Here is a 24,875-nt window from a genome sequence, read left to right as displayed (position 1 = left end):
AAATCTGCCAAATCTGTAAATATGTCAAATATTCTTTGTCCCACTCAAAAACTGGACCAAATGAAAACATACACCAGATAAATATTTGTGTTTTGAAAGCTTAACAGCAAAAAAAAAAAAAGGCTCGTGAACTGCCAAAAATGCCACTGAACAGCCAAAACTGGCCTCTGAAAAAGAATGAAAATGACTGAATTTCTGTCAATATTTTGATCAAGACAGAACTGATGTATTACAATATGATGCATCATGATTTTTGAAAAGCATATCAAAATCAAATGTAAGAGGTACCATTTTTATTTACTTGTTCCAATCAATTACATTGAGCTTTCCACTGAACTCATATGACCTTATTCATACATACGTAGCACGTTTTAAAGAAAATCTGAAACAAAAATACAGTCCACATGCCATCGATATTAAATTAATGTTAAAATTAGGCTATGTATATTTCGAAATATAAATACAATAAATGTCTTAAGTTGTACTGATAAAATGTATATATCTGAAATATTGAGCATAATTTATCACAACAGAAACAATTTAATTTATAAAACACAAAACATAGTACTGGTGAAAAAATACATATTAACAAAAATGGTCATTTGATCATTAAAAGGCAAGGTAATTCATTTTCACTGTTATTATTTTTCTTTATTTTAGATTGTATATTTAATTTGAAAAAGGTTAGAACTTTCCCTTTCATTGTATTGCCTGTGTTTTTTGGAAATATTGTTCACGCATGTGGTACCATTGAAAAAGACATCAGGCAATGGTATTTTAATTTGGCCACCATTTTGTCTTCCACGGGCAAAAATCACATTCACTTTCAAGTGAAGTCCCACAATATTGCTCCAGGTAGGAAGATCAGAAGATGCATTGAGCAAATCAGATATAAAATTCAGTTTTTAAATATGAACATCTAGTTGTCTTATCACTTTTGATTTGTCAAAACGTATATATACATATACATGCTTCGTGTGCTTAACCAGGTCCATGAGTAATCATGAATATGGACCCTCTTATATGAGGCTGATGCTTATCTGTGGCATTCTCACCAGCATACATATGAACACCAAAGCATGTGCACATAAAAATAGCAATGAATCAACAATCTGAATAAACTTAGAGAATGGAACTTACAAGCCCCAATACTGTTCGAAAAGTTGCATCAAGATATTGACAGCACTGCACACTGACACCCTGCAAGTATACAGTCTCTTTGGGGTTGGTAATATCATACCCTGGGACAATTATAGGGGTCAAACACCACTTTCTGCTGTATTTGTGTTTTAACAGGAAGCCAGTGGAGCTTCTCATTGTGCAAAATGGCTGCAGTTTGTGGTAAAAGGGAGGGGGAGGGGGAAAACAGCAGCTAAGGTGTCTTGTCTCCTGCTCAGACAGCGGGGGAAGTCAGTCAATGAGGTTTTCGGCTTCCTTGGTCCACAGACAGGCAGTGTGCGAGGGGAACGCATTCCTTCCTAAAGTTTATCATCTCCCCTTCGAGGAAGCAGCTGCTGTCTGCCGTGACGCCCGTTTCCTGTGTACCCCCTGCAATGAAGGGTGGCAGGGGGTGTAGAATCCATAGAAACAGAAGCAGACGCCATGCGTGTCAGGTGGCACAGTCCCATGTATGTACAGGAAGTGGGGTGGGGGAAGGGAGGATATGGCTATACGCCCAGCAGCATTCCCATGAAATCGGAACCATTCTGTATGGCGATGGACGCTCCGGCACCATTGTCCACGAATATGGAGGTGTACTGACCGACCTGGAGCGTGCATGGAGGGGGCGGGAGGGTTCAGACAAAACAAAACAGGAAATTAAACATTTGACAGATTTATCATATATCTAAATAAGTAGTATTTATCATACTAGACATACTGTATTCCTTTCATAGAACTCCTAATATAAAGATCTAAAAACAGTACACAACCCCAAAGTTTGCCTTTGTTCGAAATTTGCAAGGTGACATCACTTGTAACACAAGTCTGTTTGCATAAAGAGATGGTACACACAACATACAAGACCATTTCAGTGTACACCTAAGCTCTGAAAGACCATGGTCACTACTGGGGTTTCTGCTGTCTGAATACGGGTCTTTAGAGGTAAAAAATAAACCGTGCAATGAATTTACCTGCAGTTCCAGTAATCCGTGCACATACACAGTGAATATTTTGCTGTTACTTTCCAACCCAACAATCACTTCTAAGGACCTGCAATGAAAACAAGAGAAACAAAAAACAAGCAATTAGGGCTGGTTGTGGCTTGTTTTTGAGTTTTCAGTGTTGGCGATGATCATATTCAGATACATTTTTACAAATCTGCTTGTGAAGAATCAATATTTGTATAATCCGTTTAAAAATTTGTTTTAGAACAGATCTGAAACAGTACTTTCTGTAGTTAACCATGCATATTGGTCATTGTAGTGGATGGCAAGGATTCTACTCATTTTTGTCCTCTGTTACACATACAGTATGTTCCTTGTATCAACAGGTTCATACCCATTGTACTGTACATGTCCAAACAAAGTCTAACCCTGGGTTTACATATTTCAGTATATTGGTTTAGCATGTAATTCAGCCCTAAGTCAGGACTAACCAGAAATATCACCTGAAAGATCCAAGCTTTAGTTGCTGGAATTAGTACTTTGGGATGAAAAGTAAGAGCCCTCAGCAGCTAGGTATGTTTAATAGGCCACATGAGGTCAGCCTCACCACTTTAGCTACAGTAACCACTTCCTCATAGACCTCCCATAGCCGTTCTTCTCTGTTCTATTGCTCTTTGGAGGAGGAAGATATTTGCTCACCCCCCATGCGATGTAATCGTCCCGCATCTGGTTCCTGTTAACGAACACAGCAGCCCACTCTAGTTGTCTGCAGAAAGTCAATGGCACCCAGGTGTGACCTGGCCCATTAAGAGCACCCGTCCTTCACTGGTTTATTAAGTATTTCAAATTTATGACCTTTCGATTGAGTCCAAGACTCGGCTGTTTTGGCAAGCCATGTCCACCAACAAATGCCGGGAAGAGTGACATGGTTAACTTGGAAGGTCACTGTGGGTTTTCCAATGAGCATTTCCACAGTAACTTAAATGGCCTAATTATAATTAACTGAAGACCTTTGATTCTGTCCAGACCATAAGGGTGAGTAATCAGCTTAGCCTTCTGAGTTAATGATAGAGAATTATCTCTGAATAATATATGACATATTCTATTCCTAGAAGGTTAAAAGATGCATCAGTTGAAAGTTTTGATTACCAAACTCATTAAAAACCAAATCAATCCTCCAAAATCCTCCAGAAATGATAAATGTGAAAATGCAGAGACTGTAGATGATGCCACTCTTCATCTCAGAACTAGAGCACCCAGTAGCAACTGTAACACAATTTACATTAATCCAGGAGGAGCCAGGCTTGATTTTACACTGGAAATCTTGCTGTGTGGAAAAATGAAATCAGTGCATTCAGCAAGCACGCTGGGTTTGTAAATATTCATTATCCATTAGCACTACGTGTCCCATAGTGCCGACTGTGGCTGCTAACAATCAGTCACAGCCAGCCCAGTGAAACCATCGCTACATGACAGTAGATCAATAGCAGAGAAACCATGCAGGGAGCCTACAGCTTACGGCGTCGCAAGAAACATGAGCGTAGGGGATATTAAAAATGACCAGAACACCCGACGTCCCTTTCCTGGCAAAGGTCTGACCCAGATCAGGAGACCGCTTCACGGGGTCAAGCACCATCGCCATGGCAACCCGCCCGCTCTGCGACCCGTCAGCGCGGCGACCCGCTCTCCGTTCCCCACTGAGACCGCCGCCTCCCAATCGTGTTTGCCTTCTTTTTAACCACCAGCTCAAGCAAATTCATTTCACATTCTTGACATTTTAAAGTGTGGGAGAGTACGGCTGGCTTGGATCTCAGACAGGAAAGCTAAAATAAATGCTTTTCTTTTTCTGCGGTGTAAATCACTTCTCTTTTTGACCCCAGCTCTTAAGTGTGGAGTCGTTTGAAATACTCTTGCATATGTTGTCTTCAGAGAAATCACAGCTGGCCTGCTTTCACCGCAGATTAAAATGTCAGAACTCCGGATGTCTGGATGTCTATCACAGTTCTATCACATCTACCTACACTCAGTGAGCACTTTATTAGGTATTTATTAGACTTATTTATTAACTCTTCTGCAGCTATAGCCTATCCAATTAAAGGTTTGACGTGGTGTGTGTTCAGAGATGCTCTTCTGCATATCATGTTTGTAATGCATGGTTATTTGTGTTACTGTCACCTTCCTGTCAGCTTCGACCAGTCTGACCCCTCTCATTAACAACATATTTTTGCCTGCAAAACTGCTGCTCACTGGATGTTTTTTGTTTTTTGCACCATTCTTTGAAAACTCTAGACACTGCTGTGTGTGAAAATCCCAGGAGATCAGCAGTTTCTGAGATACTTAAAACACCAACAATCACAGATCACATTTCTTCCCCATTCTGACATTTGGTCTGAAAAACAGCTGAACCTCTTGACCATGTCTGCATGATTCTATGCATTTAGTTGCTGCCACATAATTGGCTGACTAAATATTTGCATTAACAAGTTGGTGTGCAGGTCTTCCTAGTGAAGTGGTCACATGAGTGTACATGCATGAAAGTAATAGTATACTGAGGTATGCTTGAAGTATACCATTTAAGCATACTTCCCATATAATTAAAGCTCTAACAATATTTTTTCTTCTTCACGTGGGTATAGCTGGGTGGGTTTAGGTGTCCCTGTCTTTGTGTGGGGTAATGAGCTGCAGGCCTTTGTGAAATGGATCAGTATTTAAACCGCTTTTGACTTTTACAAGAATTTATGAGCTGTAAAGACATTGTCTGTTATACCTTGTGTGGAAACAGTTTGGCATTTCCTGTGTAAAACTAAGAGCAGGTCTTTAAAAGGAAATATTCTCTCACCCCAGGATTTGTTTCTGTCGCCTCAGTAACCTTTACAGCCCCACCTTTAACCTGTGGGGAGTCACAAGCTACACCAGGGGCACAGGCCAGAGTGGCACAAACCATTTTCAAAATGGGGGGTGGGGGCGGTTATTTGTGGATTCCATTTATACATCGGCTTTGTATTATGTGTCAATTCAACACAACTCTTTGTGGATGTTCGGTTTTATGATTATTTCAATACATTCTTAGTTGCTAAAATAATTGCTAATTGGTTCCACATGACTGTAACTCATGGAGAGGCTGAAAGTATCATTCAATTTCTGAGTATTATCATAAGCAGCTTTTTTTTAAATGCCTGTCTTAGTCAATCACCGATTGACATGACAAAGTAAAGGATATGGGTATAGGGAAATGCTGCAATGCTCTGCTTTCATATTCTAAAGAAATGTGGAAAATTATTTAGGCTTCTGGCTTTCCTACCAAAATTACTGCCATCAGTTAAAATGCTCTTTGTGCGACCATAAAAACAAAACTAACGTAGAATGGAAAATTGTATGATCACTTTAAGGGATATGATTGTTTTCACAGCATTTTTGATACATTTTATTCTGATTATTAATAATTAATCTGTTTGGCAGAGCCCTTGACATTTAGCATTGTTAGCTGTGCTGGCATAAACATCTATTTCATAAATACAATTCATCATTCTTATCCTTTGACCACTGTCAAAACATTCCTTCAAAATGGGTCTATCCATACTATTAAGCCAGCTAACGTACACTCACCAACACCAAGTTAACTCATAATGTTCCGAACAGTGCAAATTTCATGACAAATAAATAAGAAATTACTTCCAGATCAGCATTGGTTTTTGTGTGTGAGTAATTTCCTTACGTTTTCATAAAAACTTGGGTCACGTATGCGATGCGTTTCAGCATACAGTGACATGGTAATGGTGCTCCCCCTCCCTCTGCTAACGAGAGACTACAAACCAAGCAGGCTTATACAGCTTAGCCAAAAGTGTACCTTGTAAAATTGTTCATGCACATACACACATCATTTTATAGCATATTTGCCTGCATAACGTGAATCAGGGTTTCTGCAAGGATAGGTCTAATCTCATCATCCTTTGGCCGGCTCAAGGACCGGGTGTTCTATAACAGCAACCTACACCTTACCACCAAGGCCACAGTGTGTCTGTCCAAACTTCTGTATGGGTGCAGGACATGGACGCTCTATAGCCACCACCTAAAACAACTTGAGTCTTTTCATATAAAATGCCTTCACCACATTTTGAAAGTAACCTATCAGGATTGTGTCCTCACACCTCAAGATCTTAAAGCGGACCAACAGCAGAAGCGAAGCTACCATCGCTCACCACCAGCTCAGATGGCTTGGCCTCACCATCAGAATGCCTCAGGACCGCCTCCCCTGGAGAATCCCATACAGACAATTCAGAGTTGGTCATCACTCTACTGGCGAACAAACGCTACAAAGACCAACTGAAGATCTCCCTCAAGCAGTGAGGACGAGAGACTGCAGATGGAGCTCCCCTCTGGTGTTTTGGGTCTCTGGGAAAAAAGACATACTGTAGTATGACATGCTGTATAAGATACTCACGTGTATCTGTGGCACTGCGACTCGATGCACACCAGAACCCGCACATTGTCCCGGGCCCTTAGAGGACTCTTGCTTTTCTTCACTTCACTATGGTCTGTTGCGAGCACACAGAACCACAATACAAATTAGTCCATTGCGCAAGGAAACACAGCACTCCACAGTTTACCCAGGCTTGCACCTCAGAGTTGCAGTCTGTTTGCCAACATATTCCAAAAAAATTCTGCTAGGTTATTTTGCTAACTCCACTAGCTGAATGGCACAATGCCATTAGCAGTAGTTCCATATTTCAAGCCACTTAATTGTCACATTTTTATTTTGGTTTTAGCCATCACAGTTCACCAAAATGTGTCCCATACAAAGATCTGACCAGTGTCAGAGCTGCCATGTTCATTGCATGACTATTGCTACTACAGTAAGGGCGGTTCCCAGGAGACAAAGACTGTCTTCAGATGTAGGCATGTTACAAAATATAAGATACCATCCAAATGAATGTATATAGTATATAAAATAGTGGTTGATTTAGAGTTAGTCTCACTTCCAGATGCTCTGTCTCTTAAACATGACAGGTAAGGCTCATTTACTGGTGGCATAGGTATACACCATACAAAACGAAACCAAGCAGCTCTCAGAACATATGAAATGCATACATGCAAATACATATTTGTAATACATGTTTTTCATACTGTTCATCCCTCAATGCATACATGGTGTTTGGGTGTGTTTGCCCATTGGAGAAGAGGCATCAAGGCATCAGATTGCTGTCTTTAGAAGCTCAGCTTTACAGAATTTTATCCTCTGGGTTTTACCAACTTGCGCCACAAAAATCATCACTTTTAAATGGCCTTATAAGACACTAAGCAGCTGTGTTTATTTTTTCAATTTTTTGAACTAACCCAAAACCAGTGAATCTGCCACACGCAAACAGTTTAGATTTCCACAGACTCCTATTTACCAAGTGCTGCCATAGCAACGGCACTGGACCATATTAATGATGTCCTAAGAACCATGCCACCTTGTATCTCCTAAATTCAAAAATCCCCTCCTCCTCCCAGTTTTAGAAATAGTTACAAACTTAACATTAAAAGTCACATTTTTGTTTTTTTCAGTATTATCACATCATTGTACATTTTGTGAAAAAAGCTATTTTACCAATATGGACGTTGGCAGAAAACTGGTAGATGCCGGTGACTGGCGCGGTGAATCGGCCGGTGGTCTGGTCCATTCCTGATCCTCGAAGAAAGGCACCCTTAGCTGGAGGCTAAAAATGACAGAATTCTGGTCATACACACTCATTCACTGCTAAGCTGCATTAGATTAAATATAAACAGTTTCGACACTCCATAACAGCCACATCAATTATTTCTTGAGAAAAACAAAGACTTTGAACAGCAGGGTAACATTTAGAAAGTCCTGCCATCCCTCAAGCAATGACAAGCAGTTTCTGTAAAACATTCTCGGTCGATGCCACAGACTCACACCCAAATGACCGCATGTGGTCCATCCAACCTTTCAGACAAACAGATGACAGACAATTTTCCAACCAAAATTATAAACTGTTGTGTGACATTAAATATAAAGCAAAGGGCCCAGTCAACGTTAAAAAGACATAAACAAAACAGCGATGATGAACAATTCTTGAAGTTTAACTCGACAGGAAGATTACAACATCGGAGGGAATGGGATAAAGCCGAACCCGTATGAAGATAAATAAGTTGCATGATTGCACTTTCATAAAAAGCTTCTGTGTTGATTCTGCTCCATCTGGTGTGATTTCTCTGCCATGCCCCCTCTCTCAAAGCAAAAATGCACGACCAAAGGCCAGCGACTGATTTATTGTAAATTAGCGGTCAGGTTGTGTATAAAGCAGCACATGTGGCAGCAGTGTGGTGAAGAGGGGAACCCAGAGGTTCCAGGTTCCAGTCGCAGGTGGGGCAATGCCTTCATGCCCATGAAAAATCTACTTGACCTCAAGTGATCTAATATGTCAAATGTGAGGTATCTACTCAGTAAAAAAGAAATGTATTGTAAATGTAAGCCGAGTCTAATTTAAATGTTTTGAGGTAAATCTTTGAAAGTAAGATGGGTAACACAGTGGCAATTTGTGTTTCGAAAGGCATATTTTAATCTAATTAAAGCTGCTTTGTGTACTTACAAAACAAAATACATACACAGTTCTCTGTTAGACCTGAAAGTATGAATGTATGATATGGAGTTATATCTGTATTGGCCAATACTGACAAGGTCATTGAAAAGCTTAAAACTTATCAGCTTCGATTGGTAACCTAAGATTATGGCCATATGATGACACATACATTTGTTGCACCACTGATGCTGAAACTAAGTGAATGTTCATAGAACTGTCTCTTCTCCCCCTCCCTCCTCCATGACTCCCTATGTCTCACACTGTTGTATACCTTGCTGAACCTTGCTCATGCCAGGTTTGACCAGCTCAAGCTATGTTTTGAAACTGCTGGTGGTTATTTCAAGGTGGTCATAGCCGGATTTTACACCAAGGTAGCCTATGTACTCTTTCACCTACTCTGCTACCCTTGTTGACTTCCTTTCATTCGATTGTGTGAAAGCAATCTTTTCCTTACCTCAAAATTTTTCTTTACCTCAAAATTTGTTGAACATAGAACTGAACCCACCTGGGAGGTAATATCAAGTCTATCAGTACTACATACAGTAAGTAACTCTGATCCTGAAGCTATTTCAGTTCTACCGAGCTCACTGAGGGCCAGATGTTCAGTCTCTGAGGATTTTTGTAGGGCACACAGTGTGTGTGTGTGTGTGTGTGTGTGTGTGTGTGTGTGTGGTGTGTCACATGACCTCTCATTAGTTAAACCCAGCTGTGCAAGGCCATCTGGGGCATGTCGATCATAATTACAGTAGAGCACCAGGGATTAAACACACACATGGATATATACACAAACAAATATATACACAAACATGAACATACACAAACATACAGATACTAGCACACACACACACTCAAACACATACACACAGTCAAACACAAAGATGAACACATTCAAAGATGAATTCACATACTGTAGACACACAAGGCTGAATACATACATGCACTCACCAACATACAAGGAGAAGTTGGGAGAGAAAGGGACTTATAAAACATTAAATTCATAACTGAATGTTCAGTTTTGTTATTTCTCTATTTCCCTTTGTGAAGGGAAAATAACTTTTTTCACTTTTAAACCACAGTAGCATCTGGATACATCTCTGAGAGAGAGATTACAAAATTAGCCAGACCCAATTATGAAATGGAGGTGAATGTGCCAAAAACAGATGGATGACTAAGAGTTTTACAGTAGAACTATGTTTGTCTAGCCTGACCTCAAGGCTGAGGCGGGTGTTTGTGTGAAACCCAGTCTGCTCATTACCGCAAATGATTTACGGCCCTGAGATAGCTCTGTCATCAGGGGTCACTTTCACTCAGTGCCTCAGAAGAACAGGCCAGGAGGGTTTCAGCAGCCCTCTATGTGGTGCTCCTCAGCGGGGGAAAGGAAGATCAACTCCTGGGACTGCTGTATTGAGTTAGCATGAATAAAGTTAGCCTCTGTGCTTCCCCGGCTCAAGGCTAAATCAGCTAACCAACGGATCCAAATGCCGCAAGGGTGCTGTGTTTTTCTGCGAATAGCAAAAGCGGTGGCAGCTTACACCCCTGTTTTAGAAATATTAATAACACTATTACAGTGTCCAATGCTGCAATGCCATGGTCTGGCCATAGAGGGATTTCTAAGGGTGGGGGGGGGCATAGGGGGATTTCTAAGTAAACAAAAATGTTTTTCTTCTCTGAGATACATGGAGCCAGAGAAGACTTTTTTATACAAAAACATGGAGTTACTGTATATGGTATCAGACCGTGGTGTTTGTCAGGAGTCTGGCTTCCAAGGGTTGAATCTATTGGATCAGCCACGGACGTCTTAGGGAAAGCCAAGTCCACATAATACAAAACACATCAAAGTGCAATTTTGGCTCAAGTGTAATATCAAGACAATAAGGGGTCAAGAATAATTCACACATACATACACACAGCACAGTTTTTTTCTTTGGTTAGTTCATATGCAAAACAAAACCCGAAACTCAAAATGGTATGGAATATCACGAAAACTTCACAAAAGTATAAAACAAAATTTTTTGTGTTCTTTTTATATTATATGCATTAATAAATATTACGATAAGCTGGGGCAACATCGTGGATAGCGTTCGTCTTTGGATGAGGGTCAAAACAAGACCTTTTGACAGCAGCACACAGCAGCTTTTTTCATACTGTACCGACGTTGATTGGAGACACATTATCCCATTCTCTGGCTCAAATTGACTTTTATTAAACTTTTGGTTTATGTAAGAGCCTTAGCACCCTATGCTGCCCTCCTCAGAATGTCACAGGACTGATTTGTTCCACTAGAGCATGCGGTTTCTCACTGCCTCTATTTTTACTGCTTTTTACTGAGCATTCCAGCTCAAAGACAGAGCACCTTTTGTGCAGCATGGGGGAAACTGGCGCTAAGTGTTCAGGAGTGGGATGCTTGTGAGGATGGAACTTGTGTAGGAGCCTACTGGGCCCTGCTTTTATTCAGCACTGGTCACTCTCCTGAAAAGAGAATAATATTTTTGACAGGCTTGCAGTCAGACAAGGACTCCTTGCCATTCGTGTCACAATGCGCAGAAGGGTGAAGTGAACGGCCATGTTTGGAAACAGCTCTAGCTTCTCATTTTGATTATTTATCATAGGAATCAGGGTGACCAGGGCTGTTTGCATCACCAGAGTCCTAGCTGATCACATGGAACATAGACGGGAGGAGACTCACGGTCTGAAAGTTCTGCAGCTCCATCAGGGTTTTCTTGTCCACAACGACAGGCCCCTTCAGTCTGCAGTGGAAGGCCTCCTCAATCCTCCGGTAGGAGGTCATGCTCTCCAGAGTGAGGAGAGCAGGGGCCAGGGCGCTGGGATTGGTCTGCTTATCCAATGCTGCTCTCCTCTCTGTTGCCTCTAGTGGAGAGGAGGACACAAAGCACTCAAAACTTCAATGACTCTACCAGAATACAAACCTGTCAACCACTTTACCAGAACACTTAACCCTTCAATCCTTTCCCAGAACACTCAACCCTTCAATCAAATCAAGCAGCATTGTGAAGTAGAGCAGTGATCTGGGTACTGGATTCATGAGCTCAGGGTCTTGGGATTGAATCCTGGTTGTTGTATCTTCAGCTCTATGTGCAGCTGTATAAATGTCCTCCATGCGTAAGCACTGTTTATAATGCCTGATACACCAGATGTACCGCAGTGCACTGTGTGATATACTACATGCAAATGTAGATATTAAATTTGGATATGAAAATAGGGACTCCTACTGTACAATATCTGATGAATTGTCTTCTCTTTACATTCAGTGACTGTAAGTTTTTTATCAAACAATTACTAGTTATGAGGCACTTGATGCTAAAGCGTGATGAAATCTTACCTTTGATCATTTCCTTGAATTCCTGGAGCAGGACCTCTTGGGTAATCTCTGCCCCGGGAGACCCAGGAGGCCCCTGCGGCCCTGGGGGCCCTGGGGGTCCAGGGGGGCCTGGCTAGAGAAACCCCAGCAGCAATCAATGGTGTACAGTATTCAATGACATAAATGAATGCACATAAATTAATGCATTAAAAAGGATTAGCTAAACTGTGAATTTCTACCTAAAAGTTGAATGGTGCCATTTACCAGTGGTCTTTTTCTCTTACGACACTTCCCGGGAAAGTTGCCCACGGGCCTCTTCACAAAATCCATCCATGATCCAAAGGGATCCACTCGTGTGTTCTCTGGAAGCTGCTCAGATACAGAAAACTAATCACATTATGCCTCAGAGGCAGCTGAGACTTACACTATCCCAGAAACATCCTGATTGTCAAAACCTCACACGTAGGATATTGAGGATACTACAGTACATGTTACAGAAGACTCTTCTTCCTAAATTAGTGTTCTAGGAAAGCATATGATAAACTGCGTTTTGAAATTTGAAACTATATATAACTTTCAAGTATAACTTTCCTCTTCATTTTTTAAACATACAAGTTCATGTGTGTCCTTTTAAAGTCCTCTTAAAAATTAAAGAACTGGTTTTCCAAGAAGGTTATTTTAAATACTGTATGTCAAAAATATTGAAGGTATGACAGCAGGCATTTATCTTCACATCTCAACACAGATTATGCAGAAATAGTCCATTATAAAGGCAGACCCATTGTACCCTTGTTTACGTGTGTCTCTATTACAATCAGCCTTTGAGAAAAAGTGCTAATTGAAAGATTCATCAGATATTTGAGTCTGAAGTCATCCGCCCACCCGCCCTCAATGCAAAGTATTGTAACTACGTAACCAAATACAGTGAGTCATAACCCCAGTTTACAAACCATCGCTGGAAAAACTTGCCTAAAGATACTATTAAATGGTGCCAGACACCGTGGCAGGTTACGCTATGTTCCCCCTCTCTGTCTCTCCTTCTCTCCTTCCCTCCCTCCCTCCCTCCACCCATAGAAAGGTAATGGGTTGATTCTGTGTTGCATGCCGTGCATTGCCAAACCCATGCTGTCACTTTTTAATGTCTCCCCGCCCCAAGATTTTTTTCCTCTTTCTCAAAACAGCGTGCTGAAAGATGTTTCTTGATAGTTCTCTGAGGTGCCATGTCAAAACTCATTTGCCCAATGGGGTAATTGGAAAATAAACATGCTTTCGCAAGTAACCGCATGTGAATTTTTTCCATTAACGCCATACATTTCAACTCCCAGAAGTGTGACTGCACTGTGTGAGTGCTAACATTCACCTAACGTCTCACTGGAGTCTGTAAATCACCACCGACCCTGGGTGCAAACTGGGATTTGGAGTTCCAGTTAACATACCCAACTACCTCCAGCCTGGTTAATCCACAAAGTAAAGACTACTTCCCAAAGTGCTTCATTGTTTATATATCTTTCCAGTCTCATCTCCCATTGCTCATCTGTCTTTTACCCTGACTACACAGTGACGTAAGCCTGTCTCTGACAGCACCTCATTGGTCCTTAGCAGCAAAGTCGTAAAATAGCAGTAATCAGTGTTCGTTTAAGAAAAAATTCTTTAGTAATTACAGACATGACATACTGTGATTTTAGGAAAATCACTCTCCGGCATCTGTCCAATCAAATTCATCACTGGGTAGTGAATTTAAGCAAGTATTGTGTTTTTCCATGTCTAAACTATTTTCTTGAATTTCATTGTCTGCCAAACTCAAATTGTTGCGTAAAGTCAGAAAGAATGCAGCACATGCCTACATTTGTAATGGATAGCTAAGGACAACAACACTGTGGTTCGACTTAACAGGGGCCTCAGTATTTTGTCTAGTCTTTCACCATAAGTGAGCAATTTTAATATTTTGAGTAATTGTTGAAGATGCAGTTCAAATGTCACTTAATGTCACAGTATTCATGGTGGTATCAAATTGTTTGTCTGCAGTGTCAACATGCCAATTGAACTAGATCATTTCACTATCACTGTAATATATCTCTTAGACCTGGGTGATATTTTTACTGCCCATAATGTTTAGATAACCTTTCATACATTTGCAGGAACACTGCATTGCTTGCTCACAAATTAGGGAAATAAGCATGTTAAATGTTTTAAATTAACTGCTTATGTACTCAGTAAATTCCGCAGATTGGTTGGACAATTGGCTTGAGTCAAGCCTTCTGGGAAAACACAATTAATGGTATGGCTGTCGAGTAAATACAGGTCAGAAAGTACGATGGTAAAATATGTACTTATGAATCAACCGAATTGTATTGTTTTGCAATTCCACACCCTTCACTTAAAAGTGAAAAGTCATAGGGTGCAAATTCCAACAACCGCAAAAATGGCTTGAATCGTGCCTGGTTCCGTCCCCATACGTCTAGTGACTGCGGTTCAGATACATGCACAGATAGGGTGGAGCCGGGGAGGTGAGCAGACTGAAATGGAATTTGTTTAGGTTTTGGCAGGGACACAAAGCTCACTTATCAGCTAAACTAACATGCCTCTTCCTTTTGCGGAGACTTACCGCTGTCAAAGGCAACAAAGTAACCCCTTGTTTGTCTTCTCAATTTAGCCGGGATAAAGGGACTCTGCGCTTGTGTCTCTAGTATCATTTCTGTTTTTTTCAGTGACTGAAGACACAATAAACAACTTAACTGATGCTCAGTGTCTTTCGTGCTGCATGTCTGTGTGTTTTCGCTTTGCTTGATAAAGCTTCAGGGCAGATAAAGGGCAGACGCGCAGGGTCTGGTCTGAGATATCGTTACTGCACAGCGTAATCCAGTACATCTCATCCACACGCTCCATACGACTTACATGTTTTTCCATATTTTATGGTGCACTGGAATTCCATCTAATCACAGCTCATGTTCTATAGTCCGCTAATTGGATGCAAGTAAACATTTTCTTATGGAACTTTAACTGTGAGAGTTTTGCGTTCCAAACTTAACATCTTGGCTGAAGCCAATGAATATCCACAAACAATTTGCAGTGATTTTGATCGACAACAATCTATGTTTCGTTGGCACAAACCCTGTAACCACAACTTGAAGCAGTCCCTTTTCAGCATTAAAGTGACTGTGAAAGGATAAATACCATATCTTACAAAACTCCCACAAGTATACAAAGTTTATTCCATGGCAGGGCAAATATTGTATATTTTTCCTAGGGGGAAAGACTGATCAACCTGACAGGGTCACCTGTAAAGCTATTTTCCTGTCTTGGGTTTCTATTGGTAGTTGGGCAGGCACAGAGCCAAATTTCGGCTATGCCCCACATCTATGAAAGAATGTGCTAGAAGGGCCTTTTCAGACTGCAACAGTCAACCCCTATGCAGGGCTCATCCTCGTCTTTCACAGTTCGGTCATACCTGTCTTCCCAGGAAATTGCCTACATCCATAAAAAAACCTATGTGCAATGTCTCTGCCAGGAAAGAGGTTATCCTTTGTTATTTTTTCATATTGTTAGTAGCACAGCATTGTAATTAAATGATTAGCAATCTGTCTCAGAGGATTTTCTTCGGCTTGACAGGGTTATGACGGGCTTTGCTCAAACAGTAAATAAAATGCAACAGCAACAATATTTTCCAACCTTTTCAAAGAAATTGCAATGATGAACTACCACACCTAAAAGTACCAAACCAAGGATTAAAATAGAACTTAGCAGGTCACTCATAAATCACATCAAGAATGGGTTCAAGGGAAAAAGAGTAGGCTATACTGATAAACACAAAAAGGTCATCGAAGCCCATTCTGTTTTTGAATAGAAAGTGTGTTTGAGAGGATATGTGTGCATGCGTCTGTGTGTGTGTGTGTGTGGGTGTTTGTGCAAGCGCAAACTCTTGGGTTTTGGATTGACAGTTTTCTGGAGTGGAAAACTGAAATTGGTGACTTCACAGAAAAAGAGTGTGCAAAAGGGGGCCAACTGTTGCTCTAAAATAAAACAGCCCAGCAAAGCTGTCACCATGACGCCCGCTACTTTGGTTCACCTGACAGCACACTGCAACATGCAGTCTGCCAGCCTGTCTGCCCGTTGAATGTCCAATGTGTGATCTACTTCATCACAAATCTCGTACCGCTCTGTCGCTCCAAACTTTCTCCTGTCCTTCGTTTCTTATGCAGGCACACAGGAATCAGTCACACAAATCAATAAACCTGACAAACTGAACAAACAGCTGTAGGTAACAGTGACACTGAATTCTGCAAGAGCTGCAATTTGAAGCAGATGTGAAACACCCACCAGATGACTACTATATTTAGTCTATGGCATTCATTTATGAATAATGTGTTGAATAAGTGGGAGTGGAGCTTCATACCCCACTTATTCATACCCCAGTGGCAGAATGTGGAAAAAAATCAAAAGGAAACTGGGGAAATTGGGGAAGGCGTTCAAAGATGTTAGTCCCCAGTGTCCCCTGTAAAGGCATTCTGGTGCTGGGGGAACAATTTGAACTAAAGGGTAGTGGAAAGAATATGGTTTGAATGTGAGTTCTTGACGTTTTCGACTATGTTCTTATTGTATTCCAATTACGAGACCACAAACTCTTTGCCAAGCTGTTATACAGCATTCTGCATCTGTATGAGACCCTTATATATGTGTTATTACAAGATAATTACTGTGCTACATATAGTGTAACTGTGGTGGTACTGATTATGAAACTTCAGCTGATCAGGATGAAGCCTGAGAACCAGTTTACAACCACGTAATTACAGGGAAGCAGGAAGGATTTATCAAAGGATAATTAACAAATGCTTCTTCAGTGAAATAATGAGCAAATGTCTCCAATAATACTAACAAATGGTAATAAATAATAATAAAAGAAACTGAAATATTCCCCCTTTCTCCCTTTGATTCCCCCAACAAAATTATTAATATGAATATTTGGGTTACTGGTCCTTAAATAAACAATAAATAAACTAAAACCTGCAGGACAATGCCATCATTTGGAGCAACAAATTCTCAAGAGGCTCCAAAGGCTTGGAGTTTCTAGCTCTCATGTTTTTCCTGCCATGAGGTCTAACTGCAAGAAGGTAGGATCATACAAACCAACCGGGTGTGCAGGTTACTGCTTCTCTCAAGACCAAAAGAACGGGTGTAGTCACACCCTGATTGGCCAAGAGGGAAATGCAACAAACTGTTCTCAATGACCAATTTAGAGCCAGTTCAGTCAGCCAGTTCAGTCAGCCAGAGATGCAATTGAATCAAATCCCCCTCCAAAAACCCAGTGGACCTGTTCTCTGCAGCAAACCTGAGGGTTTGAAATCGAGGAAGAAAACTTGAAATAGCAAAAAAGGTGTTGTTTAGCTCCTGTGTAATGAGTGGCCATGAATCTGAATTAGGTGAATTGAGTGTGATCTGGTGTTGTGGAAATTTTCCCCCATTATGTATTTTTTACCTTTGCAGCTAGCCATGCATGGGTGCATGCACCTAAAACAGGGATATTGTGTCCCTGCAGGCAGAACCCCAAGGCCCACTGGTACAGGGACCAACCCTGCCACCCACCCTTTGCCTGCTAAAGTAATGAAAAAGTGTAAAAACATGTCATGTCACCATGGCAACATTTCACATATCCATGTAGAGTGTGTCAACAGTGCAGTTCTGAACAATGCTACAATGTGAACTCACTGTTCCACTCAACAGTTACGTGATTTCAGGGCAAAACATACCCCGAGCTCTGGAAGAAATGACGTGGTTGAAAAAATAACTGTCTGGTATGTCTGAAGAAGAGCAGTCTAAGTGATGATGGTATGTGTCCACCAAGTAGGGCTTTTGAAGGCTCAAACAGAGAAGATTTTTATTTTCAGTTGCAAGCAGGCATTACAGTTCCCCCACCCAAAACATTTTCACTTAAGCTCTTTGTTTTTGCCAAGTCTTTAAAGCTAAAAAGATGAACATTGGCATTTTGACAGGGAACATAGACTTAGTGCCAGAAAGGCCAGCCCCAGAAACAGGCATGCATCATGTTGAGATTTTGATGCACTGGTAACCAATTTATTTTTTACTTGAGCATTGTTGACAAGGTGCTTTATGTGAACATTTTATATGGTATTTTTATGTTTGATGTGAACATTCATTCATTACATTCTTAACCATGTCCATCATGTTGATATCAGAGCTAAAATTTGGCAGAGTTGATCTGGTGTGGCCCCTGAGCCATTCTTAAAGGGATTCATCCAGTCAAGGAATTTGTGGTACCACTGCATACTACAGAATTAAATGTGTTCTGACCTGCATTCATCAATAAGAAAGTGAATGCACAAATATAAATCATAAGAGATGCACAGTGCTGTATATCAAATGCACTAAATCCACAGATCAATATCCTCACAATATTTCAGTATTTCTCTATGAGCTAGGATGCAGCCAGATAATTAGCATTGCTTGAATATTTATGTGTATGTGAAATGTACATTCTTTTCCAGTAAAGACATGCAGCGAGAGTAAGTCATAAACTATTATGAAATCTCTGGAGGATTATCCAGCCTTCCTCTCCTCATAAAAAGTAAAAAAGCTCAGAGAAAGCCAGACCGTCCTATCACACCTGCTTTGTGTACAAATTATAGTCTACAGATTGAGCGGGAGGTACTCTGTGGTAGGTGAGATCCATCGTTAAAAAGGACACCTAGAACTTCTTTCATTTTCAGATCAGGCCACAAGCTCAAAACATGTCTTTCTTGGGTCGAACACAAAAGCACACAATATGCAAGCCACATAGAAACAACATTAAAGGATTAAAACAATATACTGAATTTGAGACATTTTCAAGTGCTAGGTTTCTGAAGTTGTACTTTTCTCAATGCAATCTGGAAGAGCGAACCCAATTTACTGCAATGTGCATGTAAATTTGCCTTCATTTTCATTAATTATAAGGTACAACTGCAGGGAATTTGAACAGTGACGCAGAACTAAGCTAGCTTTCCTGTTAAAGTGCACTGCTATCTTAAATAAACAATAATTTTGAGATAGGTACCAGACATTTAATCTGGATGTGATTAATTCCCCACCCACTGTATTCTCCTTGCATTCAGATGGATTCCCTAGCCCTTTGACTCAATTATTCTGCTCTGCAGTGCAGTCTGAATATCAATCTTCGGGACATATTTTCCGGCCGGTGTCTGCCATGTTGTGAACTGATTCTGCATTTTACGGACGATCCAGATGCCTCTGGTAATTTCGGGAGGAGCGGCATGCCAAAGTGGGCGGAGAACTGCTGCTTGGGGTGTGCCAGTCAAGAGTGAGCAGCTCATTGCAAATTTGGTGAAGCTTATTGCAATTTTCCAGTCAAACAGGTCCACATTTCACCCTTTTGCCACACACCTGCTCAACTCAGGTCTAAGGCACAAGTTTCAGTCATTAAAAATCTTTGTTGATATTATGAAGTTCATGTAAATGGGTCAAATTCAAGTTCAAATAACCAAGGAGACGCAAGGTGTGCGAATCCCAAACCCACATTTTCCACTCGAAAAATAGCTCAGTTCAGTTTAGTTAGCCATATAATTCATATGAATTTAATTGTATGTTATTTTTTATTTTTTCGAGCAATAGTTAATACTGAGTAATTCACTTATGCGATTGGCTCAATAGCCTGTGTTGTAATCTTCCCTGGTTTATTTTGCTTAGTAAATACTTGAAAAATGTCAGTATTTCTTAGTTATAGGACACCATGTGTAAAATATTGAGTTACAGGTTTAATGGGGAATTAAAACTAGCCCATAATAAACGTTTAGGCAATGTTTTATTGAAATTCTGACTGAAGAAATATATATTGGATGGATTACTCATTACTTATGAGATTCGTTTGAAGTCCATTTTTGAAAAAAGTCTGTGGCTGCTGCAAAACATCTGGCTTATCCTCCTCTTCCATTGTTTTCATAGAGACTACGGAAATCAAAAATCTAACCTGCGCAATATCCATAGATTTTATTGGCAATTAAAATAGTTAATTTGATTGGATATGAATGAACCTGGGTGCACCACACTCACTGATAATATAGTGAGCACAATCCAGCCCATTGTCCATCTGCCCATGCACCACGAATCAACTTCGCACGGTGCATTGGCACAGTCACCTGGTGAGGTATGTGATGCACTAGGTGCGCCCTTCATTTGATTTTGGAAAATAGCAAGATTCAGTAGTCACGCCCAGTACGCCACCCACCTCGCCAGGTGACTGCACCAATGTGCCCTGTGAAGTTGATTCCAGAAAATATGGCCCATAGAAACCTATCAAGTATGACCAGCACAGGAAAAGTACTGGACAGCTTCGCTCCAATCCAAATGTCCCTCTGCCTTTGTCCATCGGCCTGGTAACAGGCATGCCTGTGACATCATCCTCCCACCAACACTATCGTCCCCATGCCCTCAGCAAACCCACAAGATGACGCAAAGCTGTCCTGTGTCCTGCAACACCTCAGATGGACAGCTCGGTGTATGGCCCAGTGCTCTAGGCCATTAGTCCTGGGGACTGGGGGGGGGGGAGTGTAATTCATCACTGCCCAGAGATTTAGTGAGACAGCCTTAAACACGGCATGTGGCAGTGCCTATTTTCAAAACAATTTGAAACTGAGAGCTCAAATAGCAATTTTTTTCCATCTTATGTCTGTTATAACCCTGGGGTTCAGTCAAGTAAATGTTATACGTATTTGACCGCATATTCAAACATCACACACAGCATGTCCCAATCCAAACCATCAAGGCCAGAAACTGTTTGAAAAGCCACTGGAAAAGCATACTTATGCAAACGCACTGGTACCAAGCCGAGTAGCATACCCACGTGAAAACTCTCCACCATGCCACATTAAATTAAGCAAATATTTTGTCCTTAAATTTGTTTAAAAAGGAGTGTCACACCTCAGAAGGCAACAGTCTGTAGGGAGAGGGAAGGACCGCTGACCAGCGTAGAGAACACAATGTGGTTTCAGTAAAATCACAAATGAGTTTATCTAATGCGTTTTAAGAGCTTGCTGTTATATCTAATACTCTATATTGATGTCTAATGTAGAGTTGTTTCTGTCGGGGTGGGCACATCCTTTGCCAAACCACACACCTCTGTCTTTCTACTCACTGTCCATGTGAGACTTGTTGCAGGAGTCTCAGTAGATGGATGGAAAAAAAAGCTTGTGTCCTTGCCAAAGCTCAATGAACTCATCATCTTCTGTTTCTGCCATGGAGTTTCCATCGTGCCTTTTGCAGTTCTATTATTGACTGTAAAATAATCTGCTGGAGCAGTACTGTGAGTCCCTCCTACCGGCTTGGCTAATGAAAGCAGACACCAAACACGATTCCGACAAACATTCAGCAGTCCGCTTTCTCGCATAGGTGCTCAAGATGCCAATTATCTGAGACACATAGGCACAATTTAAGATTTTAAGTCTCAAGCCAGCATATGACTTCACTGCACACACACGAAATGAATGAAAGAAATTCAGGTTTTTTTTTTTATAGGGAACCGGCACTGAGCTAACAGATTTTGCAGCGTGGAATGAAGCTCATAGACTGGGAGCAAAGCAGATAACCTTAACTCCTTGAATAAATATTCAGTATATAAATGTTTATAATTTGCACTATGGTGGTTAAAGGCACTATGGTGGCACTAAATTGCACTATGTTGGCCTGATAAAGGCCGCATCTGAGCACAGAAATGTTATAAAGTTACATATATGTAAATGCAATCCTTACCCCTCCATCCTCCCCAACTGTCAAAACGAAATCCCCCTGACCCAACCTAAAGATTAAGCACCGGGTCTTCAGCGGAGGTGACGATATTTGGCAGTGACACTGTGGAATAACACAGGGGCTTCAAAGCCATTATGTCATTACCTTCAGGCTGCAGGCGATGAGAAGAAAAGAAGAAAAGTGTGTATGTGTGTGGGAGGGGGGGGAAGGGGGGTTAATCCTCATCAAAGTGTCCTCTTTCAGGATCCCGGCTAAAAGGCTTTTGTGAAGGGTTCACCCTGCCTGTCGCCCCAGTTTTTTTCGGGGCCACACCGCCCCTATCGGATGTCCCAGACACGGCGGAGACAGGCTTGACCCCTGACTGACAGAATCAATGGGCTGGGAACCACATCGCCCCAAGTCCTAAATTTTCCCAGGAATGACATCATGGCAGGCTGCCTGCTCTGGTTTGTTGTTGAGGGATGGGAAGGCAGCCCCTGAGCATGGGGCAGAGAGGGGGTTGCTTTTTGGATTCTGCTCTGCGCCCCTGGTGGTGGAATGAGCTTACAACAATAATCAACACAGACTGAAAGCACATTCTGAAACTGCATCTTCATCAAACTCTGAACGTTTATTTTCGGCTGAATAACCCTATTTATGCTATATCTAACGCTAATAAAAGTCAAATTCATTTTTAAGCCTTATATTGTCACGCTGTATATTTGAGTAATGACTGTTCTATACAGTTGTGATGATTTGTTTCTGCTGTGAATGAGGAAAACAGTGGCATTGGGTGGGCTATGAGAAAAACAATGGTCAAATCGGAAGTCCAGACATGTATTATTAAGGGGGATGTTCTGGGATTCAATCAACATTGGTCCTTAACCTTTACAAAGTAATATTTGGTAAGGTTTGTAAGTTTGCTAAGTTCAGCCTTTGAAGTTTATGTAGTAAAACACTTCTTGCTTTTAATTGTCAACGTTAAGACCTTAAAAATGTGAATTAGAGTTGACAGTAACTCAAAGTTAAAGACAAATGTCAAATGAAATCAGGCCATACCTCACTCATCAAGTATCAGTTTTTTATTGATTAGCTGGAAATAAAATAAAATGAAATAAAATCTACTAGAGATAGATGAGCCAAATGAGACAAATGTTGAGTCTGTGGTCTATTTTGTTTTTTGAACCAATCTTAAACCACAAATGGTCAAATTCAAAGACTGGTTTTTAAACATAATTACTGGGGCACTTGGGGACACAGCACAATACCTGAAATGAGTGAAATCTTTCTTATAATTTCCAGTCAATTCTCCCGGTATGGAATTCCCATTTAAAATGCCCTGCCAATTCCCATTTGAAACTGCTGATAATGAGTTTCTGGGACTATGGCCGAAGAACAGCCACACAGATCCTTCCCCTTCAACCTGACACCCTCTCATTGGTGGAGGGCACCCGTTGTGGAGGATTAACTGCAGGCTTAATCAGCCAATGGGAATTCACATTCCATACATTCTACAAGCAGTGATCCATTCAACGGCCTGCGAGTTTGAGCCCTCGCCCCGCCCCCCACAGCTTGACCCAGTGACTCCCAGTGTGGTCAACCTCTCCCCACACTGATGCTGTCAGAGAAGGTCAGTGTGAGGATTTCAGACCCCCCAGGGATAAACATGCACACCGCAAACCAGAAACCAAAGAGATTTTCAACTGAAACCTGTTTCCCCCCATATCTCCGCACATCAGATTACAGTGGACAAACACTTCCACATGGCTATGATCCAATGCCAAATTCAAGCTTTTTCTTTTCAAATCCCAGTGCTAAAACTGCCAAGCCACTTAAAATTATGCACTGGCTCTAATTCTTTCATATTGACAAACAGCTCTTTTCATGTAAATGCATCAAAGGACTATAATGTCTATACTGTTTCTGTATTCAATAATGGAATACAAAAAGGACACACTTTTGATAAACTGAATGATACACACAAGTAAATAAAACGGCTCTACAGGGTCCATGAGACTCAACATTCAACCCCTGAAGCAGAAAAACGTGATTCACTGGAGGTCATGATTTAGCAACTGACCACAGCAGGTGCTTCTGAGGAGAACTGACCAGGCAGAGAAATGTGGTGTAGGCTGATGTTGAAGTGATGGCATGTCAGATTAAGTTCAAGAGGAAGTTTACTCTGCGATGTGGGATGCATGATTGTAAAGACCCACTTTAAAGATACTGCTCTAATGAAAAAACCTTACCAACATATCATTATTACTGAGTTCACACACATTTCACACTCTACGGAAGACACCTTACCAACACATCATTATTACTGAGTTCACACACATTTCACACTCTACAGAAGACACCTTACCAACACATAATTATTACTGAGTTCACACACATTTCACACTCTACGGAAGACACCTTACCAACACATAATTATTACGGAGTTCACACACATTTCACACTCTACAGAAGACACCTTACCAACACATCATTATTACTGAGTTCACACACATTTCACACTCTACCGAAGACACCTCACCAAAACATGACTATTACTGAGCGCACACACACATTTCACACATTCCCTCCGAATGAGGACCCTGTGTATGCAGTAGGACAGCAGTGAGGATTGGATGAATTACAGAGAGAGGGAAGGGCGATGGTGGCGCAGTTACCTTGGTGCTCCCGGTGACCTCCTCGCTATTGGAGGCGGTGGTGTTGTGCGCCTCCGTGCGCTGGGGGGGCACCTCCTTCGGCTTCTTCCTCTCCTTCCTGCTGTCCACCTCCTCCAGGAGGCACTGAGTCCAGAACACAGCGACCACCACGGCCAGCGGCCAGGCCCTCATCTTGAACCGTGAGAACGTGCCGGAAAAGTCTTTTAAAAAAGAGGAAAAGGCAAAGCTCCTGGTGTTTCCCGGTGTTGGGTGGACTGGCTGCTCCGCGGTGGGGTCCTGAGCCAGAGTCAGCAGGTTGAGGAGGAGAGATGGGAGCGTCAGAGTGCCCTGTCTGGGTCTTGCTGTTGCTGCTGCCCCTGATAGTGTCCAGACCGGCGGTTTCCCAGACCACTGAACTACAGCCAGCAAGCTGGGCGGTTTACTCAGCTATGAAATGTATCAAACGCAGCAGTCCTGGGGA

At 41.4% G+C, this 24,875-nt stretch overlaps 1 protein-coding gene across 1 annotated transcript; it reads right to left on the bottom strand.

Moving 5' to 3' along the window:
• Positions 1 to 44: 44 nt before the first annotated feature.
• On the bottom strand, positions 45 to 24,875 carry c1qtnf12 (C1q and TNF related 12). The gene is made up of 8 exons (XM_061258548.1): positions 24,416 to 24,875; positions 12,273 to 12,377; positions 12,030 to 12,141; positions 11,376 to 11,557; positions 7,696 to 7,804; positions 6,547 to 6,640; positions 2,133 to 2,211; positions 45 to 1,766 (listed from the first exon to the last, which is right to left on the bottom strand). Exons 1-8 carry the CDS (start codon positions 24,584 to 24,586, stop codon positions 1,668 to 1,670), a joined length of 951 nt encoding a protein of 316 aa, XP_061114532.1. The 5' UTR covers positions 24,587 to 24,875; the 3' UTR covers positions 45 to 1,667.

Source organism: Conger conger, chromosome 10 (assembly GCF_963514075.1).
Source record: "Conger conger chromosome 10, fConCon1.1, whole genome shotgun sequence".
Taxonomy (NCBI): domain Eukaryota; kingdom Metazoa; phylum Chordata; class Actinopteri; order Anguilliformes; family Congridae; genus Conger; species Conger conger.
This window is presented reverse-complemented; position numbering and strand designations above follow the sequence as displayed.

Excerpts from the sequence above, each read along its gene's own strand:
- c1qtnf12 (XM_061258548.1), bottom strand. The coding sequence starts at position 24,586 with ATGAGGGCCTGGCCGCTGGCCGTGGTGGTCGCTGTGTTCTGGACTCAG. Across the intron at positions 12,378-24,415 it reads AGGTCACCGGGAGCACCAAG|CTTCCAGAGAACACACGAGT; the intron begins GTAACTGCGCCA and ends GTATCTGAGCAG. Across the intron at positions 6,641-7,695 it reads TTCTGCCAACGTCCATATTG|ACCATAGTGAAGTGAAGAAA; the intron begins GTAAAATAGCTT and ends TGCTCGCAACAG.